This window comes from Mustela nigripes, chromosome X (assembly GCF_022355385.1).
Source record: "Mustela nigripes isolate SB6536 chromosome X, MUSNIG.SB6536, whole genome shotgun sequence".
Classification (NCBI taxonomy): Eukaryota; Metazoa; Chordata; class Mammalia; order Carnivora; family Mustelidae; genus Mustela; species Mustela nigripes.
In genome coordinates, this window is record NC_081575.1 from 60,661,142 (window position 1) to 60,681,205 (window position 20,064).

The window sequence follows — 20,064 nt, forward strand, 5'->3', positions numbered from 1 at the left end:
CCTCTCCTTCTATTTTCAATGATAGCCTAAGTGGATATAGTATTCTTCGCTGTATGTTTTCTCATTTAGTACTCTTAAAATATCATGCCAGTTTTTTCTGGCCTGCCAAGTCTCTGTGGATAAATCTGTTGCCAGTCTAATATTTTTATCATTGTATGTTACAGACTTCTTGTCCCGGGCTGCTTTCAGGATTTTCTTCTTGTCGCTACGACTTGTAAATGTTGCTATTAGATGATGAGGTGTGGACCTGTTCGTATTGATTTTGAGGGGGGTTATCTGTACCTCGTGGATTTTGATGCTTTTATTTTCTCCTACGCATTACCTATGTGCTTTACCACCACCAGGGTAATAATGGTATGTGGGCCTTGCCTCTTTGTATTAAAAAACTATTGCTCAGAGGGATACTTAATTGAATCTTAAGGGGTTTTTTGTTTTTTTTTTAATTTTTTATTTTTTATAAACATATATTTTTATCCCCAGGGGTACAGGTCTGTGAGTCAACAGGTTTACACACTTCACAGCACTCACCAAAGCACATACCCTCCTCCATGTCCATAATCCCACCCCCTTCTCCCAAACCCCCACCCCGCAGCAACCCTCAGTTTGTTTTGTGAGATTAAGAGTCACTTATGGTTTGTCTCCCTCCCAATCCCATCTTGTTTCATTTATTCTTCTCCTACCCACTTAAGCCCCCATGTTGCATCACCACTTCCTCATATCAGTGAGATCATATGATAGTTGTCTTTCTCTGCTTGACTTATTTCACTAAGCATAATACGCTCTAGTTCCATCCATGTTTTCGCAAGGGGCACACGCACTCAAATGTTTATAGCAGCAATGTCCACAATAGCCAAACTATGGAAAGAACCTAGATGTCCATCAACAGATGAATGGATCAAGAAGATGTGGTATATATACACAATGGAATACTATGCAGCCATCAAAAGAAACGAAATGTTGCCATTTGAATCTTAAGTTTTAATATACATTCATAGTTCCCTATAGAAAATAGATGTATTTCTTGACATAGTAAAAGATTAATCATGAATAATTCATGATTATAATATATTGAAGTAGCATGTTATATAGAGTAAGTTTTTTTTTTAAATATTAATATTAGGTACAACTTTAGACACCAGTCACTATACTATTTTCTTCATTTCCTATTCTGATTTAAAGAGACCTTGTTTATTCCTTCTCTCCCTATATATTTCTCAGTTTGTATCTAGCATATAGGCAAAGTTTGGAGTAATTGTTCCTTTAAACTTCGTTCTGCCTGCTGCCTGCTCCAATGAGGGAGTTAATTGTGATTGTATTTGCCATTTCTTTGTAAATGTTTATCAAATTTGTAAGACTTTGAATTTAAATTAACATGTTTTCTCACTCTTCCCTTTTAATTTTAGGATACAGAATTGGTTGATTTAGATTCAGATGGTCCTGGTACTTCATCTGGGAGAAGGGTGAGTGAGTAAAATAACCTGCCAAAAAGAAGAATTTTCAGGCTTCCTGTGTCAGGGATCCCTAAGACCAACTCCACCTGTTTGGAAAATTTCTATAAAGACTCTTAGAACTCAGTATATATACTTGTGATTCATTACTAAGGTTTATTACAGTGACATATAATAAAGGATGCACAGTTGGATCACAGGGAAATAAACATAGGCAGAATCTGGAGGAATCCACGTGTAGGCTTTTTTTGCTTTCTCCCTTCTTTGAGGGGCCAAACAGAGCACACTCTTCCTGTACAATGAAAATTTAGCAATGTATATGTGATTAGAGACTAACACCCCAAGAATTTATTTGGAACTGGTTATATATAGACACTGTCTGTCTAGTACATCCCAAGATTCCAGGCTCCCAAAAAGCAAGAAGGCATAGGAAAAGTACAGGAAAGCAAGTGTCCCATACAAATCACATTGTACAAACAGTGTAGACACAGTAAACCACCTTTAGTATTTAGGAATGGTTCACGTGCCAGTTATCCAGAATGCCAACCAAAGGCCAACCTTATAAGCAAGCCCTGGTAAAGATAAACAGTCTCAGGTCTGTTATGTTAGCTCTGTTCTGTACACTTCCCTTCCATAGTAATTAAACAAATTCTTATTTTATATAAGGAATATTTTCTTTGAAATACTGAAAGAAATCTTATAAAAAGGCATCAAATGGTAAAGGCTAGAATGGACCATGACAACAAAGGATATATAGATATAGATATAGATACACAGAGCATATGGATAATATGGATATATATATATATATATGTATACACACACATACACAACAAAAGATATATATATATACTCATACACAATTAATAAATAGATAATATATAAACATATATTTGTTTGAGTTTTGAGAAAATTATAATGCCATTGTTAAGTATACTTAACTACCAGTAAATATTAAGGAAAAATATATGTTCCTCTGTGTTTTATTTGTGGTTCAGATTTTCTTAAAATGAAATTTCGGAATACTAGAATTCTTGCTATTTCCATGCATATACTGTCTAGTTTTTATTATATATATTTTTGTCAGGCAGAATAATGTCTAAATTAAGAAACTTAAATAGCAGCTCCTCTATGTTACATAGATTTATTAACATAGGAACGCAGGAGAAAATCAATGAATAGTTAAGAAAAGAGCTTTTATATATAATTCTGTTAAAATCTACAGGTCAAATGCCGAGGCAGAAAACAGTCTTTAAGGTGTAATCCTGATGCTTGGAGAAAACAATGCAAAGAACTGTTGAGCCTCATTTATGAACGTGAAGATGCAGAGCCATTTCGACAGCCAGCCGATCATCTTTCTTATCTAGTAAACATACACTTGTTTAAATAATTGCCAATATGTAATTTCCCCACAACTACACATGCTAAAATATAATTTGAAGCCACTTTTCCTCTTTTTTTCCTTCCTTCTTTCCTCCATCCCTTCTTACCTCCCTATTTCCTTCCTCTTCCTTCCTTTTTCATATGTCTTTTAATTGTGAAAGTAGGTAGTATGATTAATGATAATGAAATTCCAGTCATGTACTTTGTGTGTAAATTATATAGTTGTGAACCAAATCTGAATCTAAATATCTTTGCAATCCCTTCCTGCTTTCATTTTGGATATTTTTAAATAAATTTTACTGATTTCTAATACATTTCTACTCACTGGAGACCCCTCATAACATATCAGCCTGTTTAATTTATACTTAATGTGTTATCCAGTAGGATCACTTAGAGTAATTAATGTATGCCATATTACTTTTCATCAAAGATAAAAACATGAGACCTATTATAGGATTCTTTTTTTAGGAGTGTATCTGTTGAATAACTGTTCAGTGTAGATAACAAATCTGTCTTAACTTTTTCAGAGAAAAGTTATAGCAGTATTTCAGAAATGCATCAGACCATCCTCTGAAATTAGTAAACATAAATGTTTTCTGCATATACAGGTTTTAGTTGGGAAAAAATATTCAAATAAAAAACAAAATTATGTTCAATGAAGCTCATTTTGTTTGTAAGGAGTTTGACTAGAATAAATCAGTCTTGTGTTTCTCATAGTAGAGGACAATGGTGAATGTAGAATTCTTTCATCTTAAAGTATAGTCAGTAAAAACCTAAATCCTATTTATTACTTAAAGCTTTAAATCATTATTGCTTTGCCAACTTGATATTTCGTTGTAGTAGTCTGGAAATAAAATATATCTTCTTTACCCTAATAGGGCCATCAAGAACAAGAGGGAGAATCTTCAGAGTCAGTTGTTGCAGAAAGACAAGAGCCGTCTCTTTCTGAGGTAGACCTAGGTTGTCTCTTAAAAGACATGCACTGGTTGTTTTTATATTGTTCTACTTTTTAAAATTTCCATACTGTAAATGAAACTTTTATAATTTGTAAAGCTGTTTTCCAATTCTTCGTACTTTTTTTGTCTTTGATTTTTTTTTTGGTGGTTTATGTTTTTGTTTTGTTTTGTTTGTTTGTGGGGTTTTTTTGGTTCTTTTAAGGTTTTATTTTGTTTTGAAGATTTTTTAATTTTGTTTAGATTGAGAGAGACCACAAACAGTGGGAAGGGGCAGAAGGAGAGGGAGAGAAGCATACTCCGTGCTGAGTGCGGAGCCTGACACAGGGCTCGATCTCAAGACCCTGAGATCATGACCTGAGCCAAAGCCAAGAATCAAATGCTTAACCAACTAAGCCACCCAAGCACCCTTGTGTTTTTGGTTTTTAAATCATCATGTGTTTCCAAGTATGTTCTTTATGGCATTTGCATACACATAATTGTTTCTATAGACCTAAAGTTACTGTAGTGGAGTAGAAAACATTAATTGCACAATATGTCTGTATTGCAGCTGATTATATCCACTGGGACTTCATTCAGCCACCTTATGGGATCTTTTGAGTTTTGGTTACATTTTACAAGTCCAACATACTTCCTCTATGAAAATCTTTGTTTCCTAAGCTATGTATGTAGGAATATACTTTTGTTGTTATGATTTAAGACAAAAATATTTTTAAAGATAGATTAAGAGCAATTGTGGTCTCTTACACTTGGAAAAATATTTTCACTTTTTTTTATAATTTGTAATTTATAATACACTTTTCCTCTGCCCATTCTTCTGGATTTTTGGCTTCTTCTCTGAAAGAAATGTGGTGATTGTTACTTAATGAATTTAAATGGGATGAGAGATTTAATATTGACTATGGTTTTCACTCCAAAATGTTTAGTTCTTGATGGTTATGATATATATAAGTATGACTTTTAGATTACATTCTATATGATAAACCTAGGCATATCTTAACAAGACTTGACAGATTTAGGTTAAAATAGAATCTTCTCCCTTCCCTAATAAAAATCAAACTAATTCATAATTTATGAGACACAGACCTCCAATGAAGCACAAGTGTCATATTCATTAAAAAGCAAAAATATAGGAGCTAGCCACAGACATGGCCAGTTTGACTTTGACCTTCAACTAATGACATTTTAGGTAGAATGCCCTCCTATCTAGAAATAGCTTGGAAATGTGTAATTAATTTGTGACATGGAACTAATTATATGTGAATAAACCCATCTTATACCTTCATTGGGCACTTTGCTAGGCAATTGGGGGCTCCTTCAGCCTTTAAGTAAAAAATGGAATTTTGTATTCTGTAGGGATAAAGCCAGTGGCTGTGCATTTTCTATTCTGTCTCTTGAGAGAATATGGTTATCAATTTCAGGGTGAAGGCTAAGACTCTCCCAGAGACCCCTGCTCTTTTCCTGAGCTACCAAAAGAATTCTGTTTAAATGAATGGTTTTGATTAGAGTAGATAGTTGGCAGTTTGAAAAGCAGTGTGTTTATTTCATGGTGGATTGGTGATGCAAATCTCAGTACCATTGTATTATGTAGTATTGTTACCCAGCTTGTATATTTAATAACACATCCTTCCTTGTAGGATTTTCCAGATATTACAGACACGCCTATGGACTTCAGCACTGTGAAAGAAACTTTGGAAGCAGGAAATTATGGTAGTCCTCTGGAATTTTATAAAGATGTTCGCCAAATATTCAGCAACTCTAAAACTTATACCTCTAATAAAAAGTCAAGGGTATGCAAAAAAAAATACTCTGTGGATTAATTACTTAAGTATTTACATATATATGTATATCAGGTAGTTTTCTTTCATTAGTTTTAAAACTGCTTATACTTTCTAAAGAAGTATATTACAGTTCTGACATGGTTACTGGAGTGTGATACTTTCCCTATGTTTTGTTAGAACTTAAATATCTTATGAACAAAAAAGTAGTAATAATAATTTTTGTTTTTTGTAATCACTGGTGTCTAATTAACTTTTAAATCAGTTGTGCACTAGATATATATTTGCCCACTTTCAACTTGTATAAAATGAATTTTCACTAATTTCTGCAGGCATAATTTTTTTCACTTTTGGTTTTCTTCCTACAGTATGACATATGTTTATATACTATTTGAAACTCTAAGTTTCATATTTTGAAGCCCTTTATCAACTTATATATTATGAACATTTTCCCATGTCATTACGACTCTTTGAGAATACTTCTAATGTCTCCATAGTATTCTGCTTTGTGGTTGTTTTATGTTACTTAAACAGTACCCTAGTGCTTGAGATTTAGGTGGTTTCTAGTTTTTAACTTTACATGAATAATGCTGTGGCTTTCATCTTTAACATCCTTGAACATAATTATTTTGTGTGTGCAGTTCTCTGATATTTATTTAGAATAAATTCCCAGAAGCAAAATTATTAGTGAAAGGATCAATATATTTTTAATATTTTTGGTATATAATGCAAATTTTATTTTAGAATGTTGTTCCAGTTAAAATATTCACTGGCAATGTATGAGAATCTTTTTTCTACCCTTCCCAACATTTGATATGATTTTTTTAATAATTATATTAAAATTATATTTTAATTCTTTAGGAAGAGATTTTCAAGTATATGAAATTGCATATTTATTTTGTCTGAAAGATTGATGCTGATGCTAGTCTTAGGTATATTTATACTTTCTATTTTATATAATTAAAGTAGTTGATTTCTACCTTTTCAGATCTATAGCATGACACTGCGATTATCTGCCTTATTTGAAAGTCATATTAAAAATATCATCTCTGAATATAAGTCAGGAATGCAGAGTCAGAAGAGGAGGCGGCCACGGTACAGAAAACGTCTAAGAAGCAGTAGCAGCTCATTATCTAGTAGCAGAGCTCCTAGGTATGTTACACATATGTAGGATTTTATGTTTTAAGGCACTTTGTATATATTATCTCATTTTTTAAGGTTTATTGAATAGTTTGAGAAGATCCAAAGACCAAAAAGATTTTTTTAAGAACTCTTATTATTGTGTAAAGATGGAGTTGGTAACCCAAAGCTTTGTTTATGTAGATTTTATTATGCCAAAAGCTATTTTTTTTTAATTTTGATGATTACCAGTTTGAAGCATTTCACTTAAATTATAAGGCATTTCTTTAGTCAGCTTAAGCATTTGTATCATACTGTCTATCATAATATGTTGGTAGTAGAAAAAATGTTCATTTTTATATATTTTAAATTATAGTCCCAAAGGGAAGCAGAAACAAATGAAGTTGCAGCCTAAAAATGACCAGAATACCTCAGTGTCTTATGCCAGGACTAGCTCTCCTTTCTCGTCTCCCGGTAAATATCTTTTGTTTTTGCTGTTCTGTATTTCAGTTTAATACTGATATTAAGCATGTAGAAGAGGCAGCATGATTTATAGTATGAAAAGCATTGGATTTGGATGTAGAAAGTTGTGCTTTATTCCCATTTCTTCTGTGTGGCCCTGGGTAAGACATTAGGCCATAGAATTCAGTTTTAATTTTAAAATGAAAGTATTGAGACTAGATGAATTTTGAAGTCTTTTTGTTTTACAATTCTGTTAACTATAATTTTTAACTCTATAATATCTCAGAGCACTCATTTATAACATATTTGCAAACATAAAAATTAAAAATTCATCATCTGGGGAGGTGGTTTTATTGGACAAGTTTTTCTGACATTCTGTGCTTGAAAACTTAATGATGTGATAAAATATTTGTTCTCAATATATTCATATTTCCCTCTTCGGACAGCTTGTATTTTTGATGTTGGTATAAAGTAACTGAGTGAGATATAGTTTTAAAAACAGCTTGTTTAATTTTCCTGAAAACATTCTAATATATGTTAATATTACAGTCTTTTTAAATGTAAGTTTCAGATGCTGCTGAAGGCCTTTCATTATATTTACTGGATGATGAAATGGATGGGCCATTTTCTTCATCGAGCTTCAGTGGTTATAGCAGAAGTGGAAATAGCCATGACCCAGGGAAAGCCAAATCATTTCGGAATAGAGTTTTACCAATTAAACAAGGTAGGAAATAAATATGGACAGGGCATTTATTCTCTGTTCTCTTTTGGTGACAGATGAATTATTTAAAAGCTGATGTGTTTAGGTAGTAAAAATTAGCATTCCCTTATAGTTAATGCCAATTTTAATGTTGTATTAAATTTGAGTAAGATAGGGGTTCATATCCACAATCAGGAACAAGCCATGAGCAGATTTCAATAACTACTTCAAAATATATTTTAGTCTTTTAAAATAAAATATGAAATAATAAAGAGGAAAAACTAAATGAAGAGGTATTTCAAACCAAATCCTTTTTTGAAATTGAGATAGCCCTTAAAAATATAAAGCCTATCTAAAGATGATTTTGGAATTTTTTTCCTTTGTTATTAATATAGTTTAATATATGAAACATTTTTATTTTTTATAAATTTAATGAATGATTAAGTAGCATATCCATTATTCTTGAACTATCAATGACTTAAAAATGGACTTTAATTTATTAAATTAATTATATTTAATTAATTATATTTATATTAATTTATATTAATATATTAAATTAATTATATTTAACATATAATTTGTATTGGTATATGAAAAGTATTGAAATATTTGATTACTTAAAATATTTAGTGCCTTTATTTTTCCCAATTTGTATCTTTATTATCTTCTCTGATTGTGCTACACATTGACTAACTCGTGCCACTTTCTTGTCTTTTTCCCCTCCCCTTCACTGTCAAGCTATTAGAATAGCCTTTATTTCTTGTTTCTCTTTTCTTTCTATCTAAAAATTCCTTTATCCTTTATTGTCTGGCTTCTGACACCACCACTCTCCAAAAGCTGTTCTCTCCAGAATCACCTATTCTCTTTAGTAACCAACCAGTGTTCTGTTCTTAGACTCTATATCCTTGATTTTATCTGTCTTTACATACTATTAAATACCGCTCCTAGGAACTCTCCTGCCAGGCTTCTTTCCTGATCTTATCGTACATCTCTGTTTTCTTACATTTCTGTATTTTCTGTTTCTTTTCTTTGACTGTACTTACCTCCTATTTGCAGAGTTTTCCACAGGTTTCTTGATTTGTTTGTTTTGGGCTTTTTGTGGGGGGGGGTCTTCTGCAAATTATCTGGTAACTACGTCAATCATCTTTATGCTGATGACTCTCCAAATTCACATATCTAGCCCTAACATTCTGTTATTCTACCAGTTTTATCTCCATGTGCTTCCTAAGATAATTTCCTTGGGTGCTTATCATCCATCTTTCTGTGTCAAACTTATTTCTATTTCTGCACTCACTATTTTAGTTAATGTCACCACCATCTTCCTAGTCATCCAACTTAAAATCTTGCAGTGTTCTTAGACACTTCTTTCACCCCTCATATCTAGTCAGTTGCTAAGTTTTGTGAATTCTAAAACTTTTTAATACCACTTAAATCCTTTGTCCACAGTTTCTGTTGCTATCACCTTAGTCTCTAGCCTTCTATATTTCTTAGTCTGGGCTGTTACAATATGATACCACAGACTGGATGGCTTAAAAGCAGATATTTGCTTTTAGCAACTTTATTGAGATACCACTGACATATAAAATAATGTATATATTTAAAGTGTATAACTTGATGTCTTGGTATATGTATACATTGTGAAATGGTCACCACAAACTAATTATAACAGATCCATCACCTCTACATAGTTACCCTGTGTGTTAAAAGTTAAGATCTCTCCTTTTAGCAAATTTCAAGTATACTGTATAGTATTGTTAACTGTAATCACCATGCTGTACCTTAGATACCCAGAACTTATTCATTCTGAATAACTGAATTTTTATACCCTTTGACCTGTGTCAGATAAATAAATTCATCTTCCTCCAGCCCCTAGCAACCACCATCCTACTCTCTGTTTTTATGAATATGACTGTTTTCGATTATATATGTAAGTGACATGCAGTATTTCTCTTGCCCCATCTTCCTCATTCTGCTTAGCATAGTACCTTCCCAGCTCTGAACATATTATCATAAATTGCAAAATTTCCTTCTTTTTAAAGGCTGAGTAATATTCCACTGTGGGGTGTGAGTGTGTGCATTATATTTTTTTACATTCATTTATGGAAGGACATATAGATTATTTCCGTATCTTGGCTACTGTGACTAATGCTGCAGTGAACATGGGAGTACAGATGCCTCTTAAAGACCCTGACTTCAGTCCCTTTGTATATATATCCAGAAGTGGGGTTACTAGATCAAATAATAGTTATATTTTTAATTTTTTGAAGAACCCCCATAAATATTTCCATAATGGCTATATTAATTTTCTCTTTCTCCACATCCTTGCCAACAATTGTTGTCTTTTACCTTTTTTTTTTTTTCAAAGAAAGAGAACTTGGCCAGTAATATTTATTTCTGTAAAACAAGGTGAGTGTACAAAAAGACCACTATAGGCCCATGTATATCAGACATTTCCCATTCTCTGCATTTCCTCCCTCAGTGGCAAAGTGCATGAGAACTGGGAAGAATGAAGTGTACTGGTACAGGGTATGGATGATGGTTGGAAGAAGCAGGACAGTAGGACATAGACATGTGGTATCATGCCCACAGCCACATTGGGTGCTGACCTTCCTTAAAAATTGTTATTTTAAATCCAGTTAGTTAAGGGGCACCTGGGTGGCTCAGTGGCCTAAGCCTCTGCCTTCTGCTCAGGTCATGATCTCAGGGTCCTGGGATTGAGCCCCGCATCGGGCTCTCTGCTCAGTGGGAAGCCTGCTTCTCCCTCCTTCTCTCTGCCTGCCTCTCTGCCTACATGTGATCTCTCTCTGTCAAGTAAATAAATAAAATCTTTAAAAAACTAAATAAATCCAGTTAGTTAACATACACTGTTATATTAGTTTCAAGTATATAATATGTGATTTAGCAGTTACATACATCACTTGGTACTCATCACAAAAAGTGCACTCTTTTTTCTTGATCTGTCTCTCTCTCTTTTCTTCTTTTTGCTCATGTGTTTTGTTTCTTAAATTCAGTGTATGAAGTCATATGGTATTTGTCTTTCTCTGACTTATTTCATTTATGTATTACTTTCTAGCTCCATCCATGTCATTGCAAATGGCAATATTTCATTCTCTTTATGGCTGAATAATATTCCACTGTGTGTGTGTGTGTTCATGCATGTGCGTGCACATTTGTGTACATGTACCACATCTTCTTTATCCATTTATTTATTCAGTGGATACTTGGGCTCCTTCCATATCTTGGCTGTGGTTGATAATGCTGCTGTAAATGTGGGGGTGCATGTATGTCTTTGTATTTTATTCTTTGGGTAAATACCCAGTAGTGTGATTACTGGATCATAAGGTAGTTCTATTTGTAACTTTTTGAGGACCATAATGTTTTGCACAGTGACTATACCAGATTGCATTCCCATCAGCAGTGCAAGAGGGTTCCATTCTCTCAACTTTGCCAACACCTGTGTTTCTTGTGTTGGTGATTTTAGACATTCTGACAGGTGTGATGTGGTATCTCATTATAGTTTTGATTTGCATTTCCCTCCACAGTAAGTGACGAGGAACATCTTTTCATGTGTCTTTTGGCCATCTGAATGTCTCGATGTCTTCCTTGAAGAAATGTCCGTTCATATCTTCTGCCCATTTCTTAATTAGATTATTTGTTTTGGAGTGTTGAGTTTTATAAGTTCTTTATATATATTTCCTTTATTGTGTAGAAGCTTTTTATTTTGATGTAGTCCTAATAGTTTCTTTTTGCTTTTGTTTTCCTTCACTCAGAAGACATATGTAGTAAGAAGTTGCTACAACCAGTGTCAAAAAGGATACTGCCTGTGTTCTCTTCTAGGACTTTCGTGGTTTCAGGTCTCACATTTAGGTCTTTAATCCATTTTGATTTTATTTTTATGTGTGTTTCAATTAAGGGATCTACTTTTACCCTTTTGCATGTTGCTATCCAGTTTTCCCAACATCAGTTGTTGAAGAAACTGTCTTTTTCCTATTGGATATTTCTTTCCACTTTTCTTTCCAGCACCATATAGCTGTAGGATTATTTCTGGGTTTTCTATTCTGTTCCATTATTGTTTGTCTTTTTTTGTGCCAGTGCCATACTATTTTGATTACTAGAGCTTTGTAATATAACTTGAAATCTCTAATTGTGATGACTCCAGCTTTGCTTTTTTTTTTTTTTATTCAGGATTTCTTTGGCTATTTGGGGTCTTTCCATTGTCATACAAATTTTAGGATTGTTTGTTCTAGTTCTGTAAGAAAAGGCTGTTGGTATTTTGATTGGGATTCCAATAAATCTGTAGATTGCTTTGGGTACTACAGATTTTTTGATAATACTTATTTTTTCAATCTATGAGCATAGAATGTCTTTCCATTTCTTTGTGTCATCTTCAATTACTTTCATCAGCATTTTGTAGTTTTTATAGTCAAGCTCTTTCACCTCTTTGGTTAGTTTTATTCCTAAGTAATTGTAAGTGAAATTGTTTTCTTAATTTTTCTTTCTGCTGCTTCATTATTGATATATAGAAATGAAGCAGATTTCTATACATTGATGTTTTTATCCTGTGACTTTACTAAATTTGTTTATCAGTTCTGGCAGTTTTGTATGTGTGTGGAGTCTTTCAAGTTTTCTGTATACAGTATCATGTCGTCAACAAATAGTGAAAGTTTTATTTCTTCCTTCGCTATTTAGATGAATTTTTTATTAATTTATTTATTTTCAGCATAACAGTATTCATTATTTGGATGAATTTTTATTTCATTTTGTTACCTGATGGCTTTGTCTGGGGCTTCCAGTACTATATTGAATAAAAGTAGTGAGAGTGGACAATCCTTGTCTTATTCCTGACCTTAGAGAAAAAGCTCTTAGTTTTGCCATATTAAGGATGATTTTATTTGTGGGTTTTTCATATATGGCCTTTATGAAGTTGAGGTATGTTCCCTTGAAACCTACTTTATTGAAAGTTTTTATCATGAATGGATGTTGTACTTTGTCAAATGCTTTTTCTGTGTCTATTAAAATAATCATGGTTCTTATCCTTTCTCTTATTGATGTCATGTATCACATTAATTTGTGAATGTTGAACTACCTTTGCAACCCAGAAATAAAACCCACCTGATGATGGTGAATGATTCTTCTAATTTATTGTTGGATTCAGTTTGCTACTATTTTGTTGAGGATATTTGCATCTATGTTCACCAAAGGTATTGTATTGGCTTGTAATTCTATTATTAGTGGTGTCTTTATCTAGTTTTGGTATCAGGGTAAAGCTGGCCTCATAGAATGAAGTTGGAAATTTTCCTTCCTTTTCTATTTTTTGGAGTAGTTAGAAGAGAATGAGTGTTAACGCTTGTTAACTGTTTGGTAGGATTCTCCTGTGAAGCCTTCTGGCTCTGGACTTTTGTTTCTTCCTTGTTTCTGATTTCTGATTCAATTTCTTGGCTGGTTTTAGTGTGTCCAGATTTTCTATATCTTCATGTTTCACTTGTGATAGTTTATATGTTTCTAAGCATGTATGCTTTTCTTCCAGGGTTGTTCAGTTGGTATATTGTTGGTTTATATAGTTTTTCATAGTGTTCTCTTATGGTTGTTTGTATTTCTGTGGTATTGGGTGTTATTTCTCCTCTCTAATTGTGATTTTACTTGAATCCTTTATCCTTTTTTCATCTTAAGTCTAACTATAGATTTATTAATTTTATTGATTTTTTTTTTCCAAACAACCAGCTCCTGCTTCTATTGATCTATTCTGTTATTGTTTTAGTTTCTGTATCATTTATTTTTCCTCTCATCTTTGCTGTTTCTCTCTTTCTGCTGGCTATAGGTTTTGTTTTTCTTTTTCTAGCTCCTTTAGGTATAAAGGTACATTGTTTAAGATTTTTCTTTCACCTTGAGGTAGGCATATATTATTATTACCCTCCCTCTTAGGACCAGTTTTGCTGCATTCCAAAAGTTTTTGACCATTCTGTTTTCATTTTCATTTGTTTCCATATATATTTTACTTCTTCTTAATTTCCTAGTTGACCATGCATTGTTTAGTACCATTCTATTTGTCCTCCATATATTTGTGGTCTTTCCTCATTTTTTTCTTGTAGTTGACTTCTAGTTTCACAGCATTATGGTCAGAAAAGATGCATGGTATGACTTTGATCTTCTTGAACTTGTTTAGGCTTCTTTTGTGTCCTAATGCAGCATCTATTCTGGAGATAGTTCCATGTACACCTGAAAAGAATGTATATTCTGCTATCTTAGGATAGAATGTTCTGAATATATGTGTTAAATCCATCTGTTTCAATATGTCATTCGAAGCCATTATTTCCTCATTGATTTTCTGTTTAGAGGATCTGTTCATTCATGTAAATGTGCTGTTAAAGTCCCCTACTATTGTTGTATTATCATCAATTAGTTGCTTTATGTTTGTTATTAATTGTATATATTTGAGTGTTCCTATGTTAGATGTATAAATATTTACAATTGTTTTATATTCTTATTGAACTCTTCATCAGCTGGTGTCCTTGGTCTCTTCTTACAGTCTTTGTTTTAAAGCTAGTTTGTTCTTTATAAGTATTGCTACTTTGGCTTTCTTTTGACATACATTTGTATGATAGATACTTCTCCATCCCTTTAATTTCAGTTTGCATGTACCTTTAGGTCTAAAATGAATCTCCCTTATTTGAGGAAAGCATCTGCATCCTGGAGACTGACTGGGAAGCCCAGGCTTTGGGTGAATGTACTAACCTCTGTCTACAGACTTCTTCACAGCTTACTCCTACCTCCAGCTCCTGGGCCCGAGCCATGGCCTCCAACCCAGCTGTCCGTCCATGTTGTAGACCAGCTTCCCCCGCAACCCATATCCTTCTGTCCTGCCCATTTCTCCTGCCTAATGGGTTTTTGTGCCATTTGGGTACTTTTCCATAAGTTGGCCCTTGTATTCATAGAGACTTTAGAAGATTTTTGATAGAAACCAAGGACCTCCTTTCAGTTTCGAGCAGGTTTATCTCTATATTCCAACCCAAAAAATTATGTACCTTTCTAGTTTAGTCAAATTTGTGGAAGTCCTCTCTCCCTTTCCCGTTCGTTACACATTCTTAGTCCTATGCTACCTTTATGTCTCAGAAATGGTGAAATGTACATCAATCCAATAAAATATGAAATAACCCCCCAAATATAGATAAATAAGCAAATAAACACATAAAATGAATCTCATCATAGGTACCTTATAGATGGATCTCATTTTTTTAATCCTTTCTGTTACCCTGTATATTTTGATTTTAACATTTTTTAGTCCATTTACATTCAGAGTAATTATAGATAGGTATGTATTTAGTAACATTTTATGACTTGTTTTGTAGTTTTCTGAAGATTTTCTCTGATCCTTTTTTGAATTTTCTCTTTCATGTTTTGCTGATTTTTTAGTGATATATTTCTCTTTATTCTTTGCATATTTATTAGAGGTTTTTAATATATAGTTACCAGTACATTTATATGTAACCTCTTGTATATATAGGAGTGTATATTAAGTTGGTAATCCTTAAGGTTGAACTCATTCTTTACTCCTCTCCCCATGCTTTAAATACATGTTGTTTTATATCCTTTTATCTTGTGAGTTCCTTTCCTGATGTTTTCAGAGAAATATTCATCTTTAGTGCTTTAATGTTTCCTACCTTTATATTGTAACTTTTGGTCTCTCCCTTATTAAGGGGACTCAGGGTCCCCTTAAATATTTCTTGTAGGGCTGGTTTAATGGTTATAAACTCCTTTAGTTCTTGAAAGGGAGACTCTACCTCTTCTTCTTTTCTGAATGATACCCTTGCTAGATAGAGTACTCTTGGCTGTAGATTTTTTCCGTTCTACACTCTGAATAGTCATTCCACTCCCTTCTGTTGAAAAATCTCCTGCTAGTCTTAGGGGTTTTCCCTTCTATGTTACTATCTTGTCTTGATGACTTAAAAAATTTCTCTTTATCACTGTATTTTGCCAATTTAATTACAATATGTCTTAGTATAGATCTGCTTTTGTTGGTCTTGTTGGGGATGAGTCAGTGAGTTCCTTATATCTATCCTCATTTTGCGTATTCTTTTCTCTGTCTTTGGTTCGGCTTTAATACTTTACATCATTGTGTCTTCTAGGTTACTCATTTGTTCCTCTGCTTCTTCTGTTGTTCTCTTCATTCCATCAAGAGTGTTTCTCATTTTGTTTATCGTACCCTTTATCTCTGCTATGTTCTTCCTTATCTCTGTGTTAAGGTTCTCAATTCTGTCTTTCACTTTTTTCTCAAGTCCTGTGAGGATCCTTATGATGGTTTCTTTAAATTCTCTATCAGGCATGTTACTTAGAGTTCACTTCAGTCTCTGGCCATGTCCTAGTCCTCTTCTTTCATTTGGGATAAATTTCTCTTTATCTTCATTTTGTGTGCCTCTCTTTGTGTCTATGAATTAGGAAAGTCATCTGTGTCTTTTGCTCTTAAAAGTAGTGACTTTATGAAGAAGGGCACCTTCAGTGCAGAGTCTCCTGTTCACCAGAACCTGTCCCTTCATGAGAGTATCCTTTGTGTGTTGTTTATGCCTTGCTGTTGTGTCCGAGTCACTTTCCCTTTCAATGCAGTCATCTGAACTGACTCTCTGCTTTTTCTGGACTGTGTCTGCTCTCTGTGGTATTAGGGGGACCAGGCAGGCCAGCTCTGGGGGATAGCCCACCAGGGAAGTAGGGGCATGGCAGGATTGTTAGCAGAATTTGTGCTGGGCTACTAATTTTTAGTTTTAAGTCAAAATCCTGAGGTGCTACAGCAGCTGGGTCCATGCATCAGGGTGGCTAGGTGTGTCACAATGTCTGTGTCTCAGGATGGCCAGGCAACAGGGCAGAGCTTGGCAGCTGGACATGGTGTGCTTTGGCAGCTGTGCACCTGGTGGCTGTGTAGGTCCCCACAACATTAACAAAATTTACCCTTAGTCAAGGGTCCAGGCCAGCAGCCTTGGAGTGGGCAAATCCTCAGGAGAACTTGTGAGCTTAGTGCACTGCTAGTGGGTTAGGTAGCAAGTATCTGTGCAGCTCTACCTCGTGCACATGGCCCATTGTTTATGCTAGAGAGCAGGGGAGGAAAACAGCACCTGCCAGCTCTCTTGTCTTTGGAGAAGTCCCCCAACATGCTCCAAAATCGGTATGAACAGGTCTCCTTTTTGACCCCACGGTTATGTAAACTGCCATTTTTATGTTGCCTTCTGGCACAGGCTGCTATCTCTTTAAGGGCAGCTAGCCAGGTATCACTCACCCTCCAAAGTTGTCCAGTGTTAAAGCTCCAGGCTCCCAAGCCCCAGTGGTTAAACAAACACAAGAATTCAGCCCCTGTGGTTTTCAAAGCCAAACATTAGGGGGAGCAGTCTTCCCTATGTGAGCTCCTTGGTGTGAGGGCCCATTTCTCTGCCATCTCTACTCACATAGCTCTCTCCTCTAGCAGCTTCCCCCACATTTATGATATTCCTCACCTTTCGGATGCAGCTTCTTCTCTGTATTTAGTTGTGGAGTTTGTTCTTCCCATCTTTGGATCACTCTCCCATTTATTGACTTGGACATGGATGATAATCTACTGAAAACATGGGACAGGGTGAGCTCAGGGTCCTCCTACTCCATCATCTTCCCAAACTCATCTCTCCTCTTGTCTTTTTTTTCTCTCTTTTATATGAAGTTTTCTGTTTTAATTCCAGTATAGTTAACATACAATGTTATATTAGTTTTTGGTATATAATATAGTGATTCAAGAATTCTATACATTACTCAGTGCTCATCATGATAAGTGTGCTCTTTAATCCCCTTCACCTATCTCACCCATCCTTCACCCTCTGGTAACCATCAGTTTGTTCTCCATAGTTAAAAATGTCCCCTGTTTTTTTTTTTAATCTCTTTTTTCCTTTGCTCATTTATTCTGTTTCTTACATCCCACATGTGAGTGAAATTATATGGTCTCTATGTTTGACTGACTTGTTTTGTATATCATTATACCCTCTAGCTCTATCCATGTCATGGTAGATGCAAGATTTCACTTTTTATGGCTGATGAATATTCCATTACATGCACGTGCGCACACACACACACACAGACACACACACAGCACCTTCTTTATCCATTCATGTATCAATGGACAATTGGGCTCTTTTCATAATTTGGCTGTTGTAAATAGTGCTGCAATAAATGTAAGAGTGCATATATCCCTTTGAATTAATATTTTGGTATTCTTTGGATAAATACCTGGTAGTGCAATGGCTGGATCATAGGGTAGTTCTATTTTTAACTTTTTGAGGAACTTCCCTGCTATTTTTCAGAGTGGCTGCACCAGTTTGCATTCCTAAAAACAGTGTAAGAGTGTTCCTCTTACTCTATATCCTTGCCAACACCTGTTGTTTCTTGTGTTACTGAATTTAACAGTTCTGTTAGGTGAGAGGTGATACCTCATTGAAGTTTTGATTTGCACTTTTTCATATACGTACAACAAACATTTATTTCCTCACAGTTCTGGAGGCTCAAAGTCTAAGATCAAGGTGCCAGCTGAGTATCTGGTCAGGACTCTGTTCCTAGCTTGCTGATGGCTGCCTTCTTGATGTGTCATCACATGACTTTTTCATTGTATATCCACAGACAGGAAGAGAGAGTGAGCTCTGCTCTCTTCATTTTCTTTTAAGGACAACAATTCTAGGACTTTAACACCTACACTTAAGACTTCATTTAATTTTAATGACTTCCTTATAGAATATAATCCAAATACAGACACATTGGGGCATAGGACTTTAGCATATATAACTTTTCAAAGTTTTTATTTAAAGTCTAGTTAGTTAACATACAATGTTTTATATTAGTTTCAAGTATACAATACAGCAGTTCAATGCTTCCATACAATAGTTGGTTCTCAACACAAGTGCACTCCTTAATCCCCATGACCTATTTAACCTACCACCCACCAACCTCTCCTCTGATAACCATTAGTTTGTTCTAAACAGTTAAAATTCTTTTTCTTGGGGCACCTGGGTGGCTTAGTGGGTTAAAGCCTCTGCCTTCGGCTCAGGTCATGATCCCAGGGTCGTGGGATTGAGCCCTGCATTGGGCTCTCTGCTCCACAGGGAGCCTGCTTCCTCCCCTCTCTCTCTCTGCCTGCCTCTCTGCCTACTTGTGATCTCTGTCTGTCAAATAAATAAATAAAATCTTTAAAAAATTATTTTTCTTAGGTTGCTTCTTTTGCTCTTTTTTTATTTTTCCCTGTGCTCATTTGTTTGCTTTCTTCGAGTCCACATATGAGTGAAATTATATGGTATTTATCTTTCTTTGACTTATTTCACTTAGCAAAATACTCTTTAGCTCCATTTATGCCATTGCATGAGTAATATTCTATTGTTTGTGTATACCACATCTTTATTCATTCATTTGTCAATGGACATCTGGGCTCTTTCCATAATTTGGCTATTGTAGATAATATTGGTATAAACATGGGAGGGCATGTATTTGAATTAGTATTTTGGTATTCTCTGAGTAAATACCTAGTAGTGCAATTGCTGGATCATAGGGTAGTTGTGTTTTTTAACTTTTTGAGGAACTTCCATACTATCTCCCATAGTGGGTGCCTCAGTTACCATTCCTACCCAGTGGTGTAAGAAGATTCCCCTTTCTTCACATCCTCACAAACATGTGTTGTTTCCTCTCTGGTTGGCTTTAAGCCATTCTGACAGATGTGCGGTGATATCTTATTATAGTTTTGATTTGTATTTCCCTGATAATGAGTGATGTTGAACATCTTTTCATGTGTCCATTGGCCATCTGTATATCTGCTTTGGAAAATATCTATTCATGTCTCCTGTCCAGTTTTATTTATTTTTTTCTGTCCAGTTTTAAATTGGATTATTTGTTTTTTGGGTGTTGAGTTTTATAACTTCTTTATGTATTTTGGATACTAAACCTTTATCAGATATGTCATTTGCAAATATATTATCCCATTCTGTAGTTTGCCTTTTAGTTTTATTGATTGTTTCCTTTGCTGTGCAGAAGTTTTTCATTTTTATTTGTTAATGATATTTATTTATTCATTTGAGAGAGAGAGAGAGCACAAGCAGGGGGAGCAACAGAGAGGGAGAAGCAGGAGGAAGCCCAGTGTGGGGCTCAATCCCAGAACCCTGGGATCATGACCCTGGGATCATGACCTGAGATGAAGGCAGGTGTTTAACTGACTGAGCCACCCAGGCATCCCC

The 20,064-nt window shown here is 34.6% G+C and overlaps 1 protein-coding gene across 1 annotated transcript in view; it reads left to right on the top strand.

The window, feature by feature from the left end:
* Positions 1-20,064, top strand: part of BRWD3 (bromodomain and WD repeat domain containing 3) — a 218,871-nt gene that overhangs the window by 185,549 nt on the left and 13,258 nt on the right. The window contains exons 25-32 of the mRNA XM_059385220.1: positions 232-354; positions 1,404-1,460; positions 2,674-2,814; positions 3,710-3,781; positions 5,422-5,574; positions 6,551-6,714; positions 7,058-7,155; positions 7,709-7,867. Coding sequence (XP_059241203.1) covers positions 232-354; positions 1,404-1,460; positions 2,674-2,814; positions 3,710-3,781; positions 5,422-5,574; positions 6,551-6,714; positions 7,058-7,155; positions 7,709-7,867 — 967 coding nt within the window. The remainder of the gene's footprint in view (positions 1-231; positions 355-1,403; positions 1,461-2,673; positions 2,815-3,709; positions 3,782-5,421; positions 5,575-6,550; positions 6,715-7,057; positions 7,156-7,708; positions 7,868-20,064) is intronic.